The following is a 24,420-nucleotide window of genomic DNA, read 5'->3' as shown; positions in this document are numbered from 1 at the left end:
AGCCTGAGTGAAATAACTGTGAAGTGAATTAATTTGCACTATAGAGTAAAATGAAAGAATGAATTTCTACTCCTTTGTGAGTCAACCCTATTAGGAAATGTAGTGCATTCAAAGTATGCATCAGGGTTTTGGGCTGTGTGGAAGTGCAATTTTAAAACATCTTCAACTTTTAAAGAATATAAAACAGGATCATTAAAGCCCAGCCCTGGGTCTAGCTCTTTGGGGCCAAAGTTCGATCTGCAATGATATAAATGGCTCCATATAGATTAGGCTTCACATGACTTGACTTTATTGGTTCAAGAGGGTGTGATAATGCATTGCATACATTGAAAATGTAAATTTTATTCTCGAAGCTGAATGCGAGGTGATTAATTCTCATAGTGCAGTGATCAATGAGTGCAGATGCTACACCTGTATTCGTGTTTATTTGTTAGCTTCAGTATTAGGAGCACACCAATAACACAGATGTCTGCCACAGAGCTGTGTCATATTACTGGTAGCCTGGAAACACTGAGATTAGTAATTAGGTTGTTAATGGTCCTGCCAATTCTTTCACTTAAATCCATCTCAGATTTGTTGAAAATGCAAATTAAACATACTTTGATGGTATGTAAATTGGATAGACAGACATAAGATTCTGGTGCTTACCTTCAAAGGCACATCCTATGTGATATTCTAAGTTGTACCTTGCAAGGAACTTTGGCAAATACCTGTGTATATGGGGATTCTTGGGCTAAACTGATCCATCTAGCAGTGGTATTTATTGTGCACTTACTGTGCTCTGAGTACCGTACTAAACGCTTGGGAGAGTACAAGGCAGAAGAGTAGGTAGACATGATCTCTGCCCAAAAGAAGCTTACATCAATTGGCTAGTATGATGGGCATGAGGAGGGGCCAGGTCTGTATTTTTAAGATCAATATCCAAAAGCCTTGGAGTTTTGGAAAGAGAAAAGGACATCCAGGGAAGCTGTAGGCTCCGAATGTTTGAGCAAAATGGAGTATTATGGGCAACATGACTAGTTCACAAACTTATGATGCATTCTGATCTGCCAATGCATTTGGTTTACACATTCCATAAATGCATGTGAATTAAGGACTGCATTCGGAAGGAGTTCATGGATGATATTTCGTAATTTTATTTACAACCACAAACATCACTACCCCAAAACCAAGATGCTTTCACCATGAGGATGGTTACTTTAATTGCATTAATCACCCAACATTTCCTTAACCACTCAAACACATCTTCTATCTTACCTCCCTAAAGATCTGGTAGGGGAATATGACAGCCCAATAAGGCAAAACTCACAGTGAAAGATAGACCCACTGCAATATTCTGATGGTTTGATACCACGAGAAATTCAACAATCTTCTGGTGGATTTTCCACCATTAGAACTAAGTTTCATTAGCTTAAGGACATGTAACTTTGCATTTACTCAAAACAAAAACACACAGCTTTCCAAAGACAACCTGGCATCACTATAACAGAAGGCATAAATTGGGTAATTCAATTTCTAGATACATTGATACCTATCAGGTCAGACTTGATAAACACTAAGACTTATTTTCTGCTATTCACAAACAAGTGATTGATGGACCAGTCACGCATGTTCCTCTGATTCTACCTGGTGTCATATGCAACACAAGGAAAAGAAAGGGGAAGGAAAAGAAGATAGACAAAAAGATTTCCAAGTCTTAGTTAGGGCTTACTGGAGGAAGATCAAATAATATGAACAAGGAAAGACAGAATGAAAAAGAAAGAAAATAGCAATGGAAAAGCTTTCAGAAACCAACAAGTCTAAATAAGAGCCATACTTTGGTTGAAATGTGGCCTAGGGGATTGAGAGAGATAGACATAATTGTGGTATTCGTTAAGCACTTACTATGTGCCAAACACTGTTCTAAGCTCTGGGGGAGATCAATCAATGGCATTTATTGAGTGCTTATTGTGAGCAAAGCACTGTACTAGGCACTTGGAGCGTATAATACAACAGAGCTGGTAAGCCACAGGTTTACCACAAGGATCTTACAGTGTTGAGGGGGTCTATACCTAGAGATACAAGATGGCATGTTGGGCACAGACCCTGAGGATCAAGACAAAAATTCAAAATAAGACCCTGACAAGTGGAAAAAAATAGTTTTTACATTTGGGTTTTAATAATTTCTTCAGATCTTTGTATGAAAAATGAAAATGAAATGTGATATGTCCTATTCAGAGACAGGAGGAGTGATGACAGAATCTTCTGTAGGGAATACCAGAGGACCCTTGATCTTCACATGTCAGGATTCATTCCCTGGCAATTCATTCATTCAAACGTACTTATTGAGTGCTTACTATGTTCAGAGCACTGTGCTAAGCGCTTGGAAAGAACAATACAGCAATAAACAGAGACAATCCCTGCCCACAGTGGGATTACTGTCTAGAGGGCAACTGTGTTCCTACTTTGGGACAAAGAGCAACTGGAGAGTAGGGGGGCAGGGGTGGAGCATGTTGTGAAGGGCAGGTGAGATGTTCGGCTATGTCATCCAGCTACAGACAGAACCTGGACTAGAATTCAGGTCTCATGATTCCCAGATTTGAACTCTTTCCATTGGACAGACAGCAGGGCTAGACAGGAATAGTGCACTTCAGAAAAAGACTAAACAGATGAAATGGAATGGCACTGGCCTTCCCTAATTCAATTAAGGAAAAATGCCTCGAAAGTTCACAACTTCAAAAAAACCACCCATGGGATTATGCTCCCAAAATGCCGGTCACTTACGTTAGTAAGTGGAACAGGTCTTTGAAACCCAAAAATCATATTGTTAAAGAGAACTTATTTAGGAATGAAATGGCTGTAAGGTGTATGTTGCTAGCTCTGAAAATGAGAAACAATAGAGGCTTTGAAAATTTTTCACCTTAGAAGAAATCCTTGAAAATTATTTTAGTGCAAGGATTGGGTGTTTGATAGATTGCCTGGAAAGTTTTTCTCCCTTTTTTTTTTTAGTGTAGGATAGGATGGACCACGATCCAGTCCACTGCTCCACGTTAAAGATTATGTGAGGCTTCTTTTCCCACCACTGAAGGATAAGCCCCTCTTAGGTCTTACAGGGGAGTTTGCTTGTCATCATGGAGATGTTGATGTAAGTTTTTTTTTAAAAAAAGAGCAATGTCCACTTGAAGCTTGTCTGTGAACTTTGCATGAACCGCCTGGAATAATGTAGTGTGATGACAAGCCAGTTATACCTTCCACTAAATTTGCTGTCTGGAATGAACTGAAATAGTGTTTGGTTTGTGTAATTACGTCCATCTATCTTTATATTCCAGCGGCATATCGCAAATTGAAAATACTAAAAATTGACTGTTGGTTCTGATATTTAATGATTGCCAAAGACAAGACGATGATTTATTGGTTACTTACCGATGTGACACATTTGCATCTTATTAGACGGAGATTACTATTCCTTAAAATGCGGACGAGGCCTGATCATGTCTGATGGATTGATTTGATTTGCAAATGTAATCAAACTAATAAGAGGGAAAAAATGAGCAATAATGCCTTGTTTTTCAACTGGCAATCACTCCCCTGCCAACAAGGCTGATATCCCTGACTAAGCAGCCTTTACACAGTCTTCCTGTCTCCTCAAATAAACAAAGGGATGTAGAGCACTTGATAAGAGGATAACAAGCCAAATGTGGATGAAACCTGGGGAATCCACCTCCCAAAGTATACTGGTACTAGTGAGCTGGTCAACGTTATCAACCCTGGCCTGAACCTGACCTTTACACTCCCAAACACAGCCACGTCAACTACTACCCCCATCCTGGAAATAGATAAAACAGGAACCAGTGTTTCAGAAAATAATTCATTCTTAAAGAAGAAATTCCGTTACTGTCTCAAATGCCTAGTAACTTCTAGGTGGAACAAGAGTTGTACACAGGGAAAATTTTTAAGAAGGGACTTGTTCTAGTTTGTCAGCAAAAGATCCGCTGCATTAAGGCCTGGAGAGATAAAGTGGCAAGCTTCTACCCAGGTCTTCTGATTTGAGTGGAGCTGGCTTAGAAAATATTCCTTTTGGCCAGTATTTCTAGGATTTTATGGAGCTAATAACTGAGGAAAAAAAACACCACATAGCCTAAAAGAATTCTCAAAAAACACAGAAGTTTAAAACCAAGAATTTTCCTATAATGTCCATTATGCCAATCAATACTATTTGTTGAACATCTATTCTTGGCAGAGCACTGTACTTATGGGCTAGAGAGAGTACAAGAGAATTAGTTCACAAGATTCTTTCAAGGAGCTTACAATAGAGAGGGGGAGACAGCTGCTGAACTACATTAAAAGTCCAACAGGTTCCAGTACAGCCTACCCTGCTCAGTGGTGTGCTTTCACTACCCATTTTGGCTGGAACATCTTTCCAATAGAATAAGCCTTTTTGGATCTAGCAAGAGGGACCATTCATCCAGTTTTATCAATCAATCAATCAGTGGTATGTATGGAGTATTTACTGTGTGCAGAGCATTGAATCGAGTGTTTTCTATTGGAAAGTCCAGTTTTCAGCTGGATTGTTCCTCAGGTATGGCTCCTTGTGGACAGTGATGTGTCTATCAACTCTAATATACTTTCCCAAGCCCTTTATGCAGTGCTCAGCACAGAGTGAGCACTCTGTGATGGATTATTAGGAGTTTCCTATGTGCAAAGCACTGTGCTAAATGCTAGTATGGATACAAATCAATCAGATTGGACACTATCATTCAATCATATTTATTGAGCCCTTACTGTACACTGTCCTACATGGGGGTCATAGTCTAAGAGAGGAGGACAGCAGGAGAAGTATTCCTTAGTTTAACAGAGGTGGAAAGTGAGGCAAAGGATAGTTAAGTGACTTCCCCAAGGCTTCACAGTAAACCAGTGGCAGAGCTGGGATTAGACACTAAGTCTTTTGATTCCTAATCGTGCTCTTTCCACTCAGCCATGCTGCCTTTCAGTGGACACCCTACCATCAGCACGATGGGCTGTCACAAGAAATGGATGTGCACATGTGTTCTCCTATAACCCCATGTTGTAGAGAACTAGGTGTACTGACAATAACATTCTCCTGAGCACAGGAATGAAGAATGAGCTGTAATTGCTATGCAGGTCCAATAAAAAGTACTACATATTACCATGCACGTTTGCTAAAGGCAATGGCTATTACATAATGTTTGGTAACAAGCCAAGCTGAATTTCTACAGCTGATTATGTTCAAAGAACTCCAGTATTTTCATAATTTGAGCTTTGTGAGCCAAGAAATGTAAATTCATATAAGGAGAGCTTCTGAGCTAGCCAAATTCTAATTGACTTGTAATAATTCTCTTCCACCTACCCAAACTTATCTTGGAAATTTCATTGGTATAAGAAAAGTTTCACTCAGTTTCAAAGCACTAACTCTTGCCTACACAAGGAGGATATAGGGGAAAAATAGTCTGGGTAAATGAAACCCACAGATTGTGCTCAAACTACATGTGCACTGATATGATTGATAGCTTCTACTGCCTTTCCAACTAAAGGTTTTTACAAAGATACTGGTTTTGAGTTCAATTTCCCTTGTTTTCTCCTATGGTGCATGGGCTAATAAACAGCGAATAGCCCAATAGCAGGAGGAAAATCAGAGGACCTGGATAATCAGTTGCTAAATAATCAGGGTGACTGTGTGTTGCTGAACAGCTTTCACCAGCTCATCAAGGAAAGCTTCAATTCATGACAAGATAAATTATCCACAATTTTCCTCTTGCAAATAAATAACGATTCAGACCAAACTGAAAGTCTACAACAGCTCCAGTGTTACCCAACCGACTCTATGTGGACCCATACACAGGCACCATATCTGGATTCCTTGAACAGCTTCCTGATACTGAGTTAAGTGGCAGGAGAAAGTCACAAACGACAGAATTCTGGAATGTGGACAGTTTCCCAGTATGGAATCTACATCAACCTTATCACAGTTATGCCAGGTGGGACGCTTGAGGAGATTAAGTGACAGTAGGACACCCAAACAACTGCTGAACGGAGAGCTGAAATTGCAAAATGGAAAACAAGGAGGGCAGAGGAAACATTTCAGGGACACGGCTAAAATAAAACTTCAGATAATACTTCATCCCAGCTGAAAACTGGGAGTCTACTACTGATGATAAAATAGTGTGGCATACTGCTATCGAGAAAGGAGTGGCTCTTTTCCCATAAAAACTTGGTAAGGAAAGAGACACAAAGAGGGACAAGAAAAAACAGCCCCGGGTGCTGCAAACAACCCAAAATGAAAATGAAACAGCCCAAAAAGGAGCAACATTTGTACGTGCACAATGTGGCTAGGCCTGTGCGTTCTATATCAGGGTGTTCACCCACAGATGCATTTTCAGGGGAATTTCCCCATCATTGGTGTCTTCTCTGAATATGAAGGAAAACTATTTATATATATAGATAGAAGTGTAGTAGAACTATACCTGGACTCAGGAAGGGCAGACCATTCAGGCTATGGTGAAAAAAGGAAGGGATAGAGAGCACTGCCACATGGCCTACTGGAAAGAGCACGGGCCTGAGAGTTAGATGACTGTGTAACCTTGGACAAATCAACTAGCTTCTCTGTGCCTCAGTTTCCTCATCTGCAAAATGGGAATTCAATGCCTTGTCTCCTTATTTAGCCCATAAGCCTCACGAGGAACTTGGCCTGCGTCCAACCTGATTATCCTGTATCTACCCAAGTGCTTAGTACAGTGCTTGGCACATAATAAGCATGTACAAATACCATTATTATTATTATTATTATTACAATCCTGACTGAGCAGCATTGGGTTATTGAGCTTTTAATTCTTCAATTCCAAATATTCCCGCTCTCCAACTCCTTTCAAATTCCACCTCTTCCAACTCAATAATCAATCTCCTTTAGGCCAGTTCAGATTATTGCTAATGATAATAATAGTATTTGTCAAGCTCTTATTACATGCACTGAGCACTGAGGTAAATACAAGTTAATCAGGTTAGAGACCCAGTCCCTGTCACATGAGGCTCACACTCTTATCCCCATTTTATTCATTCATTCAATCATATTTATTGAGCACTTACTGTGTGCAGAGCACTGTACTAAGTGCTTGGGAAGTATAAGTTGGCAACATATAGAGACGGTCCCTACCCAACAATGGGCTCACAGTCTAGAAGGGGGAGACAGACAACAAAACAAAACATACTAACAGAACAAAATAAATAGAATAGTAAATATGCACAGGTAAAATAGAGTAATAAATCTGTACAAACATATATACAGGTGCTGTGGGGAGGGGAAGGAGGTAGGGCTGGGGGGGATGGAGAGGGGGAGAGGAAGGAGGGGGCTCAGTCTGGGAAGGCCTCCTGGAGGAGGTGAGCTCTCAGTAGGGCTTTAAAGGGAGGTGCGGTATAGGTGAGGTAACTGAAGCACAGAAAAGTTCAGTGACTTGCCCAAGGTCACACACCAGACATGTGGCAGAACTGGGATTAGAACACAGGTCCTTCTGACTCCCAGGCGCTATCCACTAAGTCATACTGCTTGCTGTTCCTTTAAGACATCTCCTCCATATTTATGGAGGGAAGAAGAGGAAAATAGGTTTACCCTATTTTAACAGGGTACCCTGTTACCCTCTCTTGACCTTAGAATAATGCCTTGAACTGAACGGGTGTTTCATAAACAGTACTGATTGTACAACATTTAGTACAATGCCTAGCACAAAGTTAGTGCTTAACAAATACCATCATTATTATATGTAATGTATTTTAAGGTCTGTCTTCCCTCCTAGACTGTAAGTTCCTTGTGGGCATGGAATGTGTCTGCCAACTCTATTGTACTTTACTCTCGCAAGCGATTAGTACAGTGCTCTGCACCTAGGAAGCACTCAGTAAATCCAAGGATTGATTGAGGTTGGCAACTGAGCTCCACAGGTCAGATTTTGGGGTTGCAATCTGATCAGCCTAGGTTCACTCTGACCTGAATCTCATAAAATGTTGAAAACCTTGGAGCCGGAACCCCAAATACTGTTAAAATTTGACTGCAGGCACAAGGGTTTATACCTAAAGGAGGCCTGGAACCATCATGATTCTACTGCCTGAAGAAAGTTAATAGCAGTAGTAGGTAAATAAGCATTTACACGTTTCTGCCTTTATAACCAAATCAATCAATATTATTTACTGAGTGCTTACCAGTGCCAAGCACTGTACTAAGTGTTTGGAAGCATACAATACAATAATAGAGTTGGTAGGCACAATTCCTGCCTCAAATAGTTTACAACCTAGCAGGAGAGACACACACTAATTTACAGGAGGGGCTAGTACCCAAGTATTTATGAGATACATTCATTAAATCGTATTTATTGAGCACTTACTGTGTGCAGAGCACTGTACTAAGTGCTTGGGAAGTACAAGTTGGCAACATATAGAGACGGTCCCTACCCAACAACAGGCTCACGGTCTAGAAGATAACGGCATTTATTAAGTCCTTACTATGTGTAAAGCACTGTTTTAAGCACTGGGGAGGTTACAAGGTGATCAGGTTGTCCCGTGGGGGGCTCACAGTCTTAATCCCCATTTTCCAGATGAGGTAACTGAGGGCCAGAGAAGTTAAGTGACTTGCCCAAAGTCACACATCTGACAATTGGTGGAGCCGGGATTTGAACCCATGACCTCTGACTCCCAAGCCCATGCTCTTTTCACTGAGCCACGCTGAAAATGCTCACTAGGCAGTAAGGATGTATTTTTTTATGATATCTGTTAAATGCTTATTATGTGCCAGGCACCGTACTAAGCACTGCGGTAGATATAAGCTGTTGAGGATAGACACAGTCTGTGAGTCATGTGGGGCTCACAGTCTTAATTCTCATTTTACAGATTAGGTAACTGAGGCACAGGGAAGTTAAGTGAATTGTCCAAGGTCACACAGCAGACTAGACTGTAAGCTCATCGTGGGCAGGGACTGTGTCTACTAACTCTGTTATATTGTACTCTCCCAAGTGCTTAGTAGAGTGCTCTGCATACAGTAAGCACTCAATAAATATGATTCGTTGATTGATTTAAGCGGCAGAGTCAGGATTAGACCTAAATCGTCTGACTCTCAGGGCCATGCTTTATCCACTAGGCTATGCTATTTACCCTGCTTCCCACCCTCCTTCATGAGTCCCTACAGAGGAACATATTGGTCACAGCCATTTCTATATTAGACTCGTGAACTGAAAAATTTGAAGTTGCCATTTGGTAATTTTGACACCAGCAAAACAAGAAGGGATTCTACAGAGTTTTTTTAATCAATCAATCAATCAATCGTATTTATTGAGCGCTTACTATGTGCAGAGCACTGTACTGCTTTAATCCTTCCACTACTACCTTCGACATGCTTGTGCTACGAGGCTTTGGCTGACTGAACACGACGGGGTACCGTAGGTCTGAAAAATTAACTTTAGAGCCCTGGACAGTCAACAGCCACAGAGGGGAGTGTATAGTTGACTCATTTCTGCATGGCCAGATTATTCCAGGTGTTTTTTGTTTGGTTGTTTTTGAATTGGTTTGGGAGCCTGAAAGTTTTCAGCTGCCATAGTCTGTGTAAACCTCTGGGACTTTGAAAAAAGCTTTTGAAACAAGAAACAAGTGTCATATTTAAAGTAACTCCTACTGCTGGGGTCTTAGGAGGGCATCTTGCACCAAGTGGCCAAAGAGCTGAGACCAACTTCAAAAAAGAAAATAAATACCAATTCTGTGGTATTGCATTCTCCAAAACGTTTAGTACAGTGCTCTGCATACAGCAAGCAATCAATAAATACAACTGATTGATATGTATCCCTGGCTAGAAACCGCCAATGACTTCATGGGGGGGATTGTGTGTAAATCTGTCTAGTGCAAATGAAAAGTATTTCAACAAGTGTGTTAGCTGAATCAGTACCAGCTATCATCCCACATTTGGTCCCATTTCTTATCTCTACATTAAAGAAGTGTGGCCTAGTGGAAAGAACATGTCTGAGTCAGGAGACCCAAGTTCTAATTCTGGCTCCACCACATGCCTGCTGTGTGACCTTGGGCAAATCACGTAACTGAACACAGATTCTTATATATAAGAATGTATCTTATATATTTATCACTTTCAGTGAGCTGGACATCAGTTTTCTATGTTAGTTTGTGTTCCCCTCTATTTTTCCTTTTGCCTTCTTACCCCTACATCTTAGGTTCTGAGATCCTTGAGGTGAGAGGATTGGGTCTCATTTCCCCAAGCAAATCATATCGTGCTTGGCATAAGCTTTCTAAAGGATTGTGGTGATGGATGGTGACATTTTCTGGACTCCCTAAATAAAGCTCATTCAGCCACCTTACTTTTATTTTCAGGGAACTGAATCCAAAGACTAGAATTAGGAAAACTAAAGAAAAGTCTGAAAGCTTTAATTAATTAAATGTGAATTTCAAGCACTTTCAGTTAGGATGCTGTAATGGTAGTTGTGATGACGGACAAACTATTTAGCAGCACATACATACATTCATAGCTCTCTGGTATGAACCAGGTCACTCAGATGGATAATAGCCTTCTTGGTTTTCCTTAAAAATGCTGACTTGATTTATAAATATGAGAAGATCTTGCCATTAACACCCAGATGTTTCTTTTTTGCCTTTCTTCTTTATACCCCCAGTCTTCATGTGCTGGGCCATATGACTAAGTTGCTAAGAGAACCTGGTAATTCATCCTTTTCTAATGTAGGTTAAGCAGATGTGAAGCCTACTTCATCCAGAGAGAGAATGGCAGACCTTTAGAGACTCCCTTGGAAGCACAGTATACAACTGGGCTCAGATGACTTCAAGAAAATAAGCCACTTTGTTCTGGTGACCTAGACCTATCAGTATAAACCTACCTGCTCTACAACTAGTCTGACCAATTTATTCCTTTCCTCCCTTCCTCCAGTATGGAATGAATCCACAGTCTGTGGCCTTGAGGTAACCACACTTTTATCCAACACACAGTTCCATACTTAACATTGACCTGTTTGATACTAGGATACTGCCAAAGGATAGGATTTTTTACCCCACATTTCAATCCCACTTTAACAAAGTTTCAATATGCTGATACTTCTAGTTTAGCTCATAAAAGACATAAATCAAAACTGAAAGACTGAAATTAAAATTTTAAAACTCTTTAAAGTTTCAGATACACTGTATACCCTTCCTCATTCTGGCTAAATAACTGGGGGGGAAAACCCAATATTTTACAAAATAATTTAAATGTTATTATTTTTTTATAATAATGGTATTACGCATTTATACTATGGGTCAAGCATTGGGCTATGCACTGGAATTGATACAAATAATCAGATCCAAGAGTCACTGTCCCACACAGGGCTCATAGTCTATGAGGGGAGGAAAACGGTTACTTTGTTTCCGTTTTACAGATGAGAAAACTGAGACATAGAAAAATTAAGTAGCTTTCCCAATGTGACAAAACAGCCAAGTAACCAAGCAAGAATTAGAACCTGGGTCTCTCCCAACCTGGTACTCTTTTAAGTAAAAACTTAAGTAGAAAAGTTTCATGTTTTTTTTTTAATTAAAAAAGGACAAATTTTGAGATGCCAGAAATGTAACAATCAATCAACAGTATTTCTTAAGTGCTTGCTGTGTGCAGAGCACTGTACTAAGTGCTTGGGAGAGTATAATACAACAGAATCGGGACACCTACCCTGCCCACCAGGAATTTAGAGACTGTACTGTAATTCTGTACTGTATTGTTTGGGAAATGCAGCCCAAGAATAAGATAATTCAGATTTCAACAATTAGAATGGTCTTTTGGCAGGATTTCCTGGATTTTCCTAATTTACAGTTACAAAAATGGTTAGGACAGCCTGAATTAGCAGCAAAAATGAATATTTTTAAGGGAAATACCATGCCTCTCAATGCCTGATATGCCCTGGTGTCGCTGGTGTAGCCTTTCAGATGCTCTCCGATTTGCAAACTGCTGTTGCTGCTGGAGTCTCAGGTCAATGTGGAGGTCAGTTAGTGCTGCAAGCTTTCATATTAGATTTGTTGAAAATGAAGAAAAAAGGAAGGGGGTAATAAAACGTTCAAAGAAGAGAGCCAGATGGAATACATTTAGGCTCATCCTTCTGTTAATGAGGCTTCTTTTATATTGAATATGAAAAATGTAAACTACTAGACATTCACCTCCTTAGTGATATGTCACGTCAGAGCACAAAGATAGCACTTCAGATTTCAGAATGATGTGTTGGCAATACTTAAATGTGAAAGTCTAACTGAAAAGACATTACAGAGATTTGGTGGGTGACATTTTGGCATGACTTCCAGAATCCTTTCAGGAATTTTACAGAAATTTGACTATCACTATTTGGATTAAAATAACTGGCTTTACTTCTTACATACTGAGCCACAGAGCTGGGGGAGGTAAGTGGAAGATTTACCATGGACCACTTGCAGGCTGTGTGTGTTCAGCACAAAGCTCAATCTTATTACAGTGCCTGGCACATAGTAAGCGCTTAACAAATACCATAATCATTATTATCCAGGGAATGTGTGGGGAGTAAGTCCCAAACAGGGCTCACTGTCTAAAGGGGAGGGAAGGACGGTATTAAGTCCCCATTTTACAGATGAGGAAACTGAGGAACAGAGAAGTTAAGTGATTTTCCCAAAGTCACACAGCAGGCAAATGGTAAATAATAGTAATAAAAATGATGGTGTTAAGAGCTATTTGCCAGGCACTGTATTAAGTGCTAGGGTGGATACAAGTAGAGTTGGACACCATCCCCATCCCATATGGGAGTCCCAGTCTCAATCCCCATTTTACAGATCAATCAATCAATCATATTTATTGAGCACTTACTGTGTGCAGAGCACTGTACTAAGCGCTTGGGAAGTACAAGTTGGCAACATATAGAGACAGTCCCTACCCAACAGTGGGCTCATGAGGCACAGAGAAGGTTACCCAGGTGAATCAAGAACAGGCATTAAACCCCATTTTACAGATGAGGAAACTGAAGAACAGAAGTTAAGTGACTTGCCCAAGGTCACACAGCAAGCATGTGGCACAGCTCAAATTAGAACCCAGGACTCCAGACTTCCAGGCCTGTGTTTTTTCCACTAGCCTGCACAGCAGAAGCAGCAGTTCTTCTTGGGTTGGTGCTGCCTACTTTCAATCACCTCCCCAACTCTTTCCCAGGTTGAAAAATTCACTCTGCCCAAAATGCAGAAGCAGCAATGTCTCTTCCCCACGCTATCATGTGTAGATAGATGGTTCTCCTTGCTATTTATGTGTTTGGACCTGAAGAGAGACTCACTTTAACAGAAACCCCGAACCTAACACCACCCCTAAGCTCAATGACTGGGCATCAATCAACCCAAACCCAAATCAGCCAAGATCCTCACGTAGTTCAAACACCAAAAGTTCAATCATGAAAATTAGGGATGAAAAGGATCTCTTAACCAACACGCTATTGCTTGTGAAGAATTTTCCCCTTTGGCAAAGTTTGTAATGCTAAAATGTCCAAAGAAATGCAGATTCTACTCTCCCCTCCCTTCTTTCCGTCTACTTCATGACAACAGCGCAGTTTATCACGTTGTCAGGAAATGTTGCCTGATATCCAGACCAAATTCCCCTACTTTGGCAAAGCCTAGTACTGCTTCTCCACCCTCCTTTTCAACATCATTCCTTTATATACTTGAAAAACATACTAGCGAGCTTTAATCCTAATTGTTCACTGGACCTTTGCCTAATAAGTATACAGTCTTAGTCTGTCAGTCAGATAGGGCAATTCAGGCAAGTCTAGCATTCCTAAAAACATACAGGAAGATTTCGTTATTTCTACATTGGGTTTGAAGAAGCATGTTATAAATTTCTGCCTCAGTCGCTACCACTTTTGTTCAAGTTAGCTCATTTGAGTGTCATTTTGAAATTATCAGGATGCTGCAGTTTTTGAAACAGTTTTTAATACCTATAAAACTCTATTAGAAATATATTTCCTGGCAGAATGAATTGTTAGTAAACAGAACAGTTTTGTGTTCAGTAGTGAGAATCACCTACTTAATTCCATTAAAACATCTTCCAAGTAAACACATTTTTGGAGAGAACACGTCTGTCCCCCCATCTCTCCGAGTGGTTGGATACACACTTTTAAATTACCCTACAATCCCTAGAAAACTGTCTCTCCTATGTTTGAAGTCCCAGCTGCCACACAGTATCTATCTTTTTTCCTCCCTTCTTTGTTTTTCAGCCATTTTCCCTGAATGTCAAAGTCAATTTAGTGCATTTCACTTTGCTGAATAAATCAGAGGCGAAATCCTTGCTAAAAGTGAAAATTTGATTTGCTAAAAGGAGCTTAGGGCAACTATTAATCAATATATCCAGAGTGTCAAAGCCAAGACCATGATAGACATGTATTCATTTGGAGATTGGTTGAAGCAGATAAAGCAGGATGCAGAGGGAGAAAAGTGCAACCAAGCCACAAGAGGAAGGATTATGGGTGAGTGGAAGGTCTCAATTAGGAGCAGCAGGGCAGAGAGCTCACTGTGCACCCTATGTAGGCTTTACAACATGGACATTTTTGCCCCATAAGTCTTTTCTTTCAAAGGCAGAAAAAACAATTTTAGGTATGGATTTAAATTCAGGAGAACCACCACAACTATTTTCACAAAACTCTTTCCTCTGAAAACCTAAACTTCCTTTGTATCCTTAACACATAACCCTGTTTGGAAAGTAGAAAAGGTAAGTATTAGCTCTGTTTTGAGATATGGAAATTGAAATGGAGCCAAAGAAAATGACTCGCACAATATATTTTGGGCTTTCATTTTTTCCTATGCAAAGGAAATTTCCTCTTACAAGAGGAGCTAGCACACATTTTCTGGTCCCTTCTCTTTGCACACTCTTGATATAAGAAAACAAAACCCCATCCAAAGTATAAAAATGCACTCGCCCAAGAACTGGTGAAATGCCACTGATTTTAGGCCCTCTGGCTAATTTCCGAATAGGATCCAAGTCATTTGACTCAGTCCTCTTCGTGGAATACAGCTCTTTTCATGGGGCTATTGTTCTACTCATTTAAAAGTTTCATTTTGCAAGACTGAGTGTTGTGTGGTGGGGTTGAGTATAGGCGTGCAAATGTGCGTATGTGAGTCTAGAAAAGTACATGGATGAGTGAGTATATGTGGTCGGATGATGTGTCGGGAGCAAGCAGGGAAAGAAACAGTTTGTGGAAAGGGAGTTTGGAAAATGCATGTGTTGGGAGGAGGGGCTCATGGTTCATGTGCGTGAACCCTTCACTATCCCATTATCTTACCCTTTGTCCATCTAACTGTAGTTTTTAAGTGCCTGCTCAATGCCAAGCACTGTACTAAGCTCTGAGTTCAGTTCCTGTAACACACATACGGTATACATACAATTACATACGGTAATGGCTCTGCTTCAAATAATGAAACAATATTAAGGCAAACTGTTTTTGATGGCACCAGAAAATCTGCCACCTGACTTTCCTCAGCCACACTGGGCCAAAGTGAGGCAAAAGATTAGAAGCCTTTAAAACAAAAAATAAAGTTGATATGAGAATTAAGGTAGAATGACTCTTCATGTCTCTTCACAACAGAAGAAGAAAGGTACCATAGAAAGTGGAAATCACAACTAATGTGGAAATTCCCAGTTGAATGGAAATCATCACACTTTGGACATTACATACAAAGGGATGCTTCAAGCCTGATCATAGAAGCCTTTGAAATAGGTACAGGTCTATATGCATTTTCCCTATATATATATATATATATATATATATATATATATATATATATCATCTAGCCTAGTGCTCAGCACAATAAGCACTCAATCTATACTCTGGACTGACTTGATGAGGCCATGAATTGTGACATGAACACAAACTTACACTGAGGAAGATACCCATGGAAAAAACAATCTTCAAAGATGAGTTTCACCACCTGTTTTATGCTTTTCCACATATCCTTAACACTCAAAGTGGAGCCAATAATATACACGGGGAGTAAAGGGTATTTTAAAAATGACAACTCTGCAGCAAATCATGTTCTTGTTCAGTTTAAGAATGCTAAACTGTACCCAGGAGATCCGCTTTGGAAAGGAAGCCTTAAATATCACCTTCTCCAAAGAGTATGCTGAAGCAATAATGTTTCATAAAACTTTAACATTTGCAGTAAAATATTCAAAACATTCTTGGATTTGCTCCATCAGAACTTAAGCCCTGGTGCGGGGGCACCTGTTTTAATATCAAGCCAGTGCTTGTTCTCACCTATGATCTCTACTGAGGCCTGGAATTGCCTGAACATGTTCAATTGGAAGCAGTCTTAAAAGAAGCTACAAAGGCGGCGATTTTGGATCAATGTGCCTCATTCTTTTTTTAAACCCCAAATTTTTCATGTCAAGTGGGCAAAGTTGATTTCTATGGCCTGGATTGATGTTTTTCATGCATGCAAAATTTTTATAGAACATTTAGTCCCTTTATCTTCCTAATATGCACATTTTTAAAAGCTTAATGTTTCTTACCTCCACTTAGTTTAAGAGAACATTGCACATGTTTTCAGAATGACAATGAGATGATTACATTACTGCAATGGTGCCTGAATGATTCCAAAATTGCGATCAGACTTCAAAAGAATTCCCTGACAAACTGGGAAAAATCACATGTTTAATTTATCAAGTTCCAAATAAACACACCTCCCTGTTATCCTTTGGATACTGAGAGAATCAAGCTGCCAAATAAAACGTGTATGTGTTCACCTACGCATTCAAACCCAGCAGGATCCACAAATATATTTAAACCATTGAAATAGGTCAGCTAATATGGGTTATGTCTTTTCAAGCAGCAGGTGCAGCAGTTTCAGCATCTAAGTACCTTCAGTAGTTTGCGAATGAAGTTACTGAACATAAGAATATTTTAATCATTCACAAAGAACAATAATAGATCTGACTGCTGGGCTGATAATCTTCTTATCACACCCTGTGAAACCTAGCTCTAATATCTGACTGAGCCTCCATGACTTGGCAGCCCATTTTCAAAAGGCCAACAATGGAGAGAGAATGAAGTGGAGTGTGCAAGTACCTCCATATCTACATAAAAGAGATTAGAGGCGACAGCGTTCCATTTTACAGCTCAATCATATTGTGTTAGCATGCGCTTATCCGAGCGCGGATGAAATTGAAAGAGAAATAAAAAAGAGTCAGGCAGATAGGAACCAGAAAAGCAAGGCATGAGCAATTTCCAAGGATATAAAAGGATGCTAATGGCTGGGCCCTGTCATTCTTAAAAAGGGCTATTAGGGCACCATCATCTGTTCTTGTGCCCTTATGCTCCTTTAACTAAAGTCAAGCGCTTTCTAATGCCACTGTGATCTTTCTCTTCTTCAGATAAGACATGGTCAAGTTTCATAACAGCACACTTTCCAGTTATTAATGTGAGTACATTAATTCTATTTACAGTTAAAGCCAGTCAGCATTATTTTCATTTCAACATTTCCTATGGTTGAATTCTTCAATTTTTACTTGGAAAAGCACATGTGCAGTAGTGCACGCCTCGATTTTCTATCCTAGTTGGACACATTCTAGGTTATGACTCCAAGGAGAAGAAGAATGAAAAAGGGAGGTTGCACTGTCTGGATTTGCTATCCTCAATGCAGACCTCTTCTTTTTGGCTGGTAAATAACTTCAGTTTGTATTCCCTCTCACTTTTTTACTTTCAGAAAGTTTACATTTGAATTCAAGTTCAGAATGGCTATGACATTGCCTTAGAACATATTCATTCTTTCATTCAATCTTATTTTTTGAGCACCTACTGTGTGCAAAGCACTGTACTAAGTGCTTAGAAAGTACAATACAGCAGTAGAGACAATCCCTGCCCACAAGCTCACACTAATTAGCAATTGTACTCTAATAGCAATTTTGTTTAATTACATCTATATACTCCAGAACTTTCTCTCAGAAACTTAGAATAGCACTCCCACTGACACAGACTGTGCCAACAATGTTAAGTGATATTTGTTAAGCGTTTACAATGTGCCAGACACTGTGATAAAATGCTGGGAATAGATACAAGATAATCAGATAAGACAATGACCCTGTCTCACATGAGGCTCAAATCTGAGTAGGTGGGAGAATAGATATTGAATCTCCATTTTTACAGATGAGGAAACTAAGGCATAGAAAAAAGTGACTTGCCTCAGGACATATTCATTCAATCTTATTTTTGCTTGGAAAGTACAATACAGCAGCAAAGAGAGATAATCCCTGCCCTCAACAAGTTCACAGTCTACAGGGGGGAGACAGACATCAAAACAAGTAAATAAGCATAAAAATAAATAAATAGAATTATAGACATATACATATAAGTGCTCTGGGGTTGGGGCAGGGCAAAGAAAGTGAGTCGAAGTGATGCGGAAGGGAGGGTGAGCTGAGGAAAAGGGGGTTTAGTCTGGGAAGCCTTTTTGGTCGAGGTGCACCTTCAGTAGGACTTTGAAGCGGGCAGAGTGATTGGCAGATTTGAGGAGGGAAGGTGTTCCACAGGAGAAGGGCAGAGACCTCAATCCCTCTGACTCCTAGGCCTGTGCTCCTTCCATTTGCAATGCTACAGAAATGTGTGCCTTCTAATAACTACAGAATGTATTAAAATATGATAGGGTGGGAGCCTGAATAGGCATGATGGTACGAACCTTGTTCCTCTTCAACATTCTGGAGGGGCTAAAAGCAGAGAAAACAATCCAGTAATTTCAGGACGATCAGCTAGATTCATCATCTCTACTGAAGGGCCACTGACTAGCATTCACAGGATATTTTCTTTTGGAAACACATATTTTACTGAACTCTTCTTGAGAGTCGATCTGGTTCTCAAACTGAGAAACCAGTTTTCACGTCCATAACACCAGTTCATTCCATTCGAAAGCATTTATTTGACATCTTGAAAAGATGCTATGGAATGTTTTCCAGGCTATGATAGGAAAATGAATTACAACTTTCTGCCACTTTGATTTTACTCCCTTTTCCCCTGACTGGGCTGCCAAGGAGGGGAAGTGACTTCCAGAGGTTTGCTAGAGGAGGCCTGGATAAATTAGCAGTCATTGGCTGAAGAGTGCTTAGTACAGTGCTCCGCTCAATGAATAGGATTGAATGAATGAACAGGAAGGCGTCTTCATTCAAACCACCAATCAATACTCCTGGAGCTAACACTCAGCACTTTACTCTTTCTTATGCCAAGCCCCAACCATTGCATTTTATAACCTGGGGCTTAGCAAGCACTTAAGATTTTTATCTTTAATCTTTTGAGGCTGCCTATCTCTTCTTAACACTGTCAATTAGAGTAAATGATAATCCACTAAACCACCTAACAATCCCACAAATTGAGTGGAGGGGTGCTTCCATTCTGACTGTTTGCTTCAATACAGACAATGTGTATTTCAAGCTCTTGACAGCCCTCCAATCAACCAATCAATCGGATTTGTTGAGCACTTACTCTGTGCAGAGCACTGTATTAAACACTTTGGAGAATACAACTGACTTCATAGACATGCTCTGATATATAAATTAAGTGCTATGGGGCTGAGGTGGGGTGAATAAGAATGCTTAAAGGATTCAAATCCAAGTGCAAGGGTGAGACAGAAGGGAGAAGGAATAGGGGAAATGACGGCTTAGTTGGGGAAGGATTGTATTTCCAGATTATATTCATTGTGGCATAAATGTTTACTAAACAGCTTCCTTCATTTAAAAAATATAAAACCCATAAATTTAACCCCCAAAAGCCATCAAATATTTCTCAAATCAAAACCATAAAATATACATAGTAACAAATAAAACATCTAAACAGTGCAGACTGTGTGACTGAATTCTAACCCTGAAGCTCTTTTCTTAAAGTGTATAGATGTCCTTCGTGCTTGAAGAAGTCACTGACAGTGAAATTCACCTATAGGTGAGGTAAGCCTGAATTAGGCATCTTACAAAGATCACACTCAAGCTCACCTATTTAACTAGTTTTGACTTAATTTGGGGTGCTTTATTAGCAACCAGTGTAAGACAAAGTAGCTAGTATAATACAGAGTGATGTTTAAATTAGTTTACAATTTGCTTGGGCTCATCTAGAACTGCACTGAACAAAGCCATTCAGAAATGTCAGCTGTGTTCCTAACCACTGTAACAAATTGTTGCCTGAACGCTGCACACCTAATGACTTCAAATTAGCTTCAGTGCGATATTGCCTGACAGTTCGTTACGACTGTTAGCAACATAGCTGGCGTATCATGACCAATAAATTGGTTTCAGTGTGGGCTGGGAAAGGGACTTCCATCAATTTGATTAAAGAAATTACTGCAGCATTCAAAGCATAAAGACAAACTAGTTTAAGGAGACAGAAATAAGTTAACTGTACCAGAAAAACATTGCTCATGTTTCCAAAGGTTGTTAAAAACCATTTGTGTACAAAGTTCAAACAACTAAATTTGTTCGGTTAAACCAGTGAGTCGCTCCTAAACTGGAGGAAGATTCCTCTACTAGTGAAATATTTCAAATATAAGGAAAATTTCAAGACTAAAATCCTTTGGTCTCAAGTAAGAGTGAAAAACATACTCTGATTTTGTACTATGTTATACTTCCTTTCCACAGCTTAAATGACATCTACAGAATTTAGTCACTAAATCATAATCACCGCTCTTTCGATGTTTATGCCGTGGGAGGCTGGGGGGGTGGTGTGTGTGTGTGTGTGTGTGTGTGTGTGTGTGTGTGTGTGTGTGTGTGTGTGTGTGTGTGTGTGTGTGTGTGTGTGTGTGTGTGTGTGTGTGTGTTCACCTCCTCCAGGAGGCCTTCCCAGACTGAGCCCCCTCCTTCCACTCCCCCTCCCCATCCCCCCTGCCTTACCTCCTTCCCCTCCCCACAGCACCTGTATATATGTTTGTATGTATTTATTACTCTATTTATTTTATTTGTACATATTTATTCAATTTATTTTATTTTGTTAATGCTTTGTTTTGTTGTCCGTCTCCCCCTCCTAGACTGTGAGCCCGCTGTTGGGTAGGGACCATCTCTAAATGTTGCCAACTTGTACTTCCCAAGCGCTTAGTACAGTGCTCTGCACATAGTAAGCGCTCAATAAATACAATTGAATGAATGAATGAATGTTTTCATGCATGCACATGTGTGTTCGGAACAGACTGTTCCTACCAAGGAAAAGGATGAACTCCAAGATATTCACAGAGGGGGAGCATTTTGTTAAGTAGATTGTTGGTAGGCTAATTCATTCAGATTAGCATGAAAGAATTTCAATGAGGGTAAAGAAAAAATACAGAAAGATGGTTTTAAACCACAACAAAAAAACTGGATATTATTCAGCCCTAAATTCTTCCCAATCCAACTGGTTAATGGATGTGATTTAATTAGCATAGAATCAAACTGGAGCAAATGAAGCAGCAGTGTGGCCTAATGGACAGAGCATGGGCCTGGACGTCAGAAGGACCTGGGTTCTAATGCCAAGTCTGCCACTTGCCTGCTGTGTGATCTTGGGCAGGTCACTTAACTTTTCTGTGCCTCAGTTACCACATCTGTAAAATGGAGATTAGAACTTTGAGCCCTATGTGGGACATGGATTGTGTCCAACCTGATTAGCTTATGTCTACCCCAGTCCTTAGTACAGTGCCTTGCACAGAGTAAGTGCTTAACAAATACTATATAAAAAATACAAATATCCCACTTCAGTGGGCATTTTTGCATTTAAAGTGATCTAAGAAGGCCAAAACAGAATACTGGTTATTGGCTCTGTCAAAATACCCTTAATTCCATTAATCAACAGTACCTATTGCACCATGTTCTGCACAACATGACTAGCGGCTAATTTCCTTCTTGGGTTTAAGTTACAAAAAATCGTACCAAGAAAACTGTTAACATTTGCACATACACGTGAAAATCAAGAAATATATTCAACATTATAGTCAACACTGTAATAAACCAAGAGCTGAGGTTTTCCACATTTATATTTATATATTTTAAAATGTACCTGGAATATGCTTAGCCCATCCGATGATGACCACCAATTCTCTGTCTGCCAGGTCACACAGTGTGGTAAGTGCTTTGATGTCACTGTCTGGGACGGTGGGGTCAGGCATGGCATAGATCTTCTCCGGTTCAGCCACCAGCAAATGGGAGACAATCTTGTTATCTGCAGGAACGGACCACAGCACTACAAATTCACTAGTAGTATCATCCTATTTTTTCTAAACCAAAAATTTATTATTTTTTAAAAGCAGAACAGTGAATGTGTGTGCCCTAAGAATATTTCACCTTATGATGTATCCGGATGAAATGAAACAATACAATGAAAAGCAGAAATACTCCAATATTGTGGAAATGAAATCAATTACTTTTTCTCTCTAGAAAAAAAAAAAGGCTTCCAGGTCCAACATGAAAAATGCAAACTCGTCAGTACGGAACACTTTCTGGTTTTTGTATTTCCTTAGGGTTAATATTTGCTACGCAAGAGAAGGTTGCACATTTAAATCTCTCAAAAGCAAGCCAATGATGAAAGCAGCCTAGTACTCATGATAATCTTGGATATAAAGTCATTAATTGTCTTATTTCCCTTTAGAAGTAACGAGTTATTTTGCCTGGTAGTTACTGATGGAAACACATTTCTCTGAGATGCAATAAACAATGTCTTTTTTTCACTAGACTTCCAAAATATTCAACATCAGGAGAGGTGGACTATTCCAAGGAATAACTATTTTCTTAAATGCACAGTATTTGCGGGTATTTTCATGCTTATTCTTTGGTATTTTCCTTTTGCTTCAAATCTGTGCATTCAAAACTTGTGATATATGTTTAAATTCCTTCATAAAATAAACACTAAGGCCAAAGGAAAGCATCACATCAAATGTGTTTTAGTGCTCTAGGGCATATGAGTCTATGGAAAGGGTTGTAAAAGCTTTGCTAACTGAATAATTTGTACTTGGCACAATTTTCAACCCCTCCAAAGTGGTTGTGTATCTCCTCCAATTGCAGATTTTCTATTGACTTCGAAGGGAGAAGATATGAAAAGGTCAGGATCAGGCCAGATTATTTGAATATTCTACTTCCTATCATCCCCCTTTACTAGGAATAAGAACGTGACCTTTGTAGTCAAGACAAAATGTAATTTTCACTGTATTCAGCTAGCAACCGGACAGTATCATTTTTAGAAATTAAATTTTTTTAAAAAGTTTCTTTGTTCTAAGGTAGTTTGAATTGCCCAAAGGAAAAAGGGCTTTGAATTTTCAGCCTCAAAAAGTAAGTCCCCTCATCTCAACCTCTCTAATAATAATGATAATAATTATAACGGTGGTATTTATAAAGTGCTTACTATGTGCTAAAGATATTTTATTTATTTATATTAATGTATGTCTCCTCTAGACTGTGAGTTTGTCGTGGGCAGGGAAAGTGTCTTTATTTTTACATTGTACTCTCCCAACTGCTTAGTACAGTATTTTGCAAACAGTAAGTGCTCAATAAATACGAGTGAATGAATGAAATGTACAGAGCCCCTGTCCCATATGAGGCTCAGAATCTTAAGGGGGAGGGAGAACAGATATTTACTCCCTTTTGACAGGTGAGAAAACTGAAGCACCGAGAGGTTAAGCAACTTGCCCAAAGTCACACAGCAGCGAAATGGCAGAACTGGGATCAGTTTCCTGTCTCCCAGGCCTATGCTCTGCACAAGAGGCCGGGAAGTTTTTCTAGTTAAAGGAAGTCTTCCCAGAACCATGTAGACTATTTCCTAACTGATGGCACTCCCAGAGCACATGAATGAGCCCAACATTGGTGCCCCAGGTTTGGGTAGATTGAGGGCAAATTACTACTTAAATTTTTGATAAACTCCTGAATAGGAGTTTTAAAAAGATGTTTACTTTCTGCAGAGGATGTAGGAATAATGTGTGCTTTCATAAATGCTTGGAAAATTTTCAGCAGCTACCTCTGGGGCAATGCTGCAAAACCTGTAGATAAGCCCCTAGATTCTACTAGTTAAAAGAAAAATGTAAAAGGGGTAAGGCAGTCTGAGTGAAAAAGACCACCTAATCCTCGTTATTTCATTATGGGGAAAAATGCTACCAGTATAAAATAGTACTCCAAGAGAAGGAATAGAAAAATGTTGAATGAATTCAGAAAGCTACATCACTCAGGAAACTGAATTGCCATGAGCACTGTTTCTAGGTAAATCTTATTTAATGTTTCCCTAATTAGAATCAATAGAACCCAATTTTCATTCCTGTGCTTTTGTAGCACACAAACTATCAGTCAGGCCCAGAAAACCTCCTGGGCTATTCCCTCAACAAAGCCGACTCACTGTATCCTGACGTTTATCTGACAGGATTCAAAAATTAAGTTTCATAAATCTTTATTACAAAAACTCACTAATTGGATGAACTAACAAAAATTAACATAGGGGC

General features: G+C 39.6%; 1 protein-coding gene across 6 annotated transcripts in view; it reads right to left on the bottom strand.

Annotated features, from left to right (window-relative positions):
- Positions 1–24,420, bottom strand: part of ESRRG (estrogen related receptor gamma) — a 449,507-nt gene that overhangs the window by 37,262 nt on the left and 387,825 nt on the right. For 5 of the 6 annotated variants that reach the window (XM_038760932.1, XM_038760933.1, XM_038760936.1 and 2 more), the window contains one exon: positions 21,999–22,181. In XM_038760932.1, coding sequence (XP_038616860.1) covers positions 21,999–22,181 — 183 coding nt within the window. The remainder of the gene's footprint in view (positions 1–21,998; positions 22,182–24,420) is intronic. The other variant, XM_038760931.1, reaches the window with a different exon arrangement.

Source organism: Tachyglossus aculeatus, chromosome 19 (assembly GCF_015852505.1).
Source record: "Tachyglossus aculeatus isolate mTacAcu1 chromosome 19, mTacAcu1.pri, whole genome shotgun sequence".
Classification (NCBI taxonomy): domain Eukaryota; kingdom Metazoa; phylum Chordata; class Mammalia; order Monotremata; family Tachyglossidae; genus Tachyglossus; species Tachyglossus aculeatus.
This window is presented reverse-complemented; position numbering and strand designations above follow the sequence as displayed.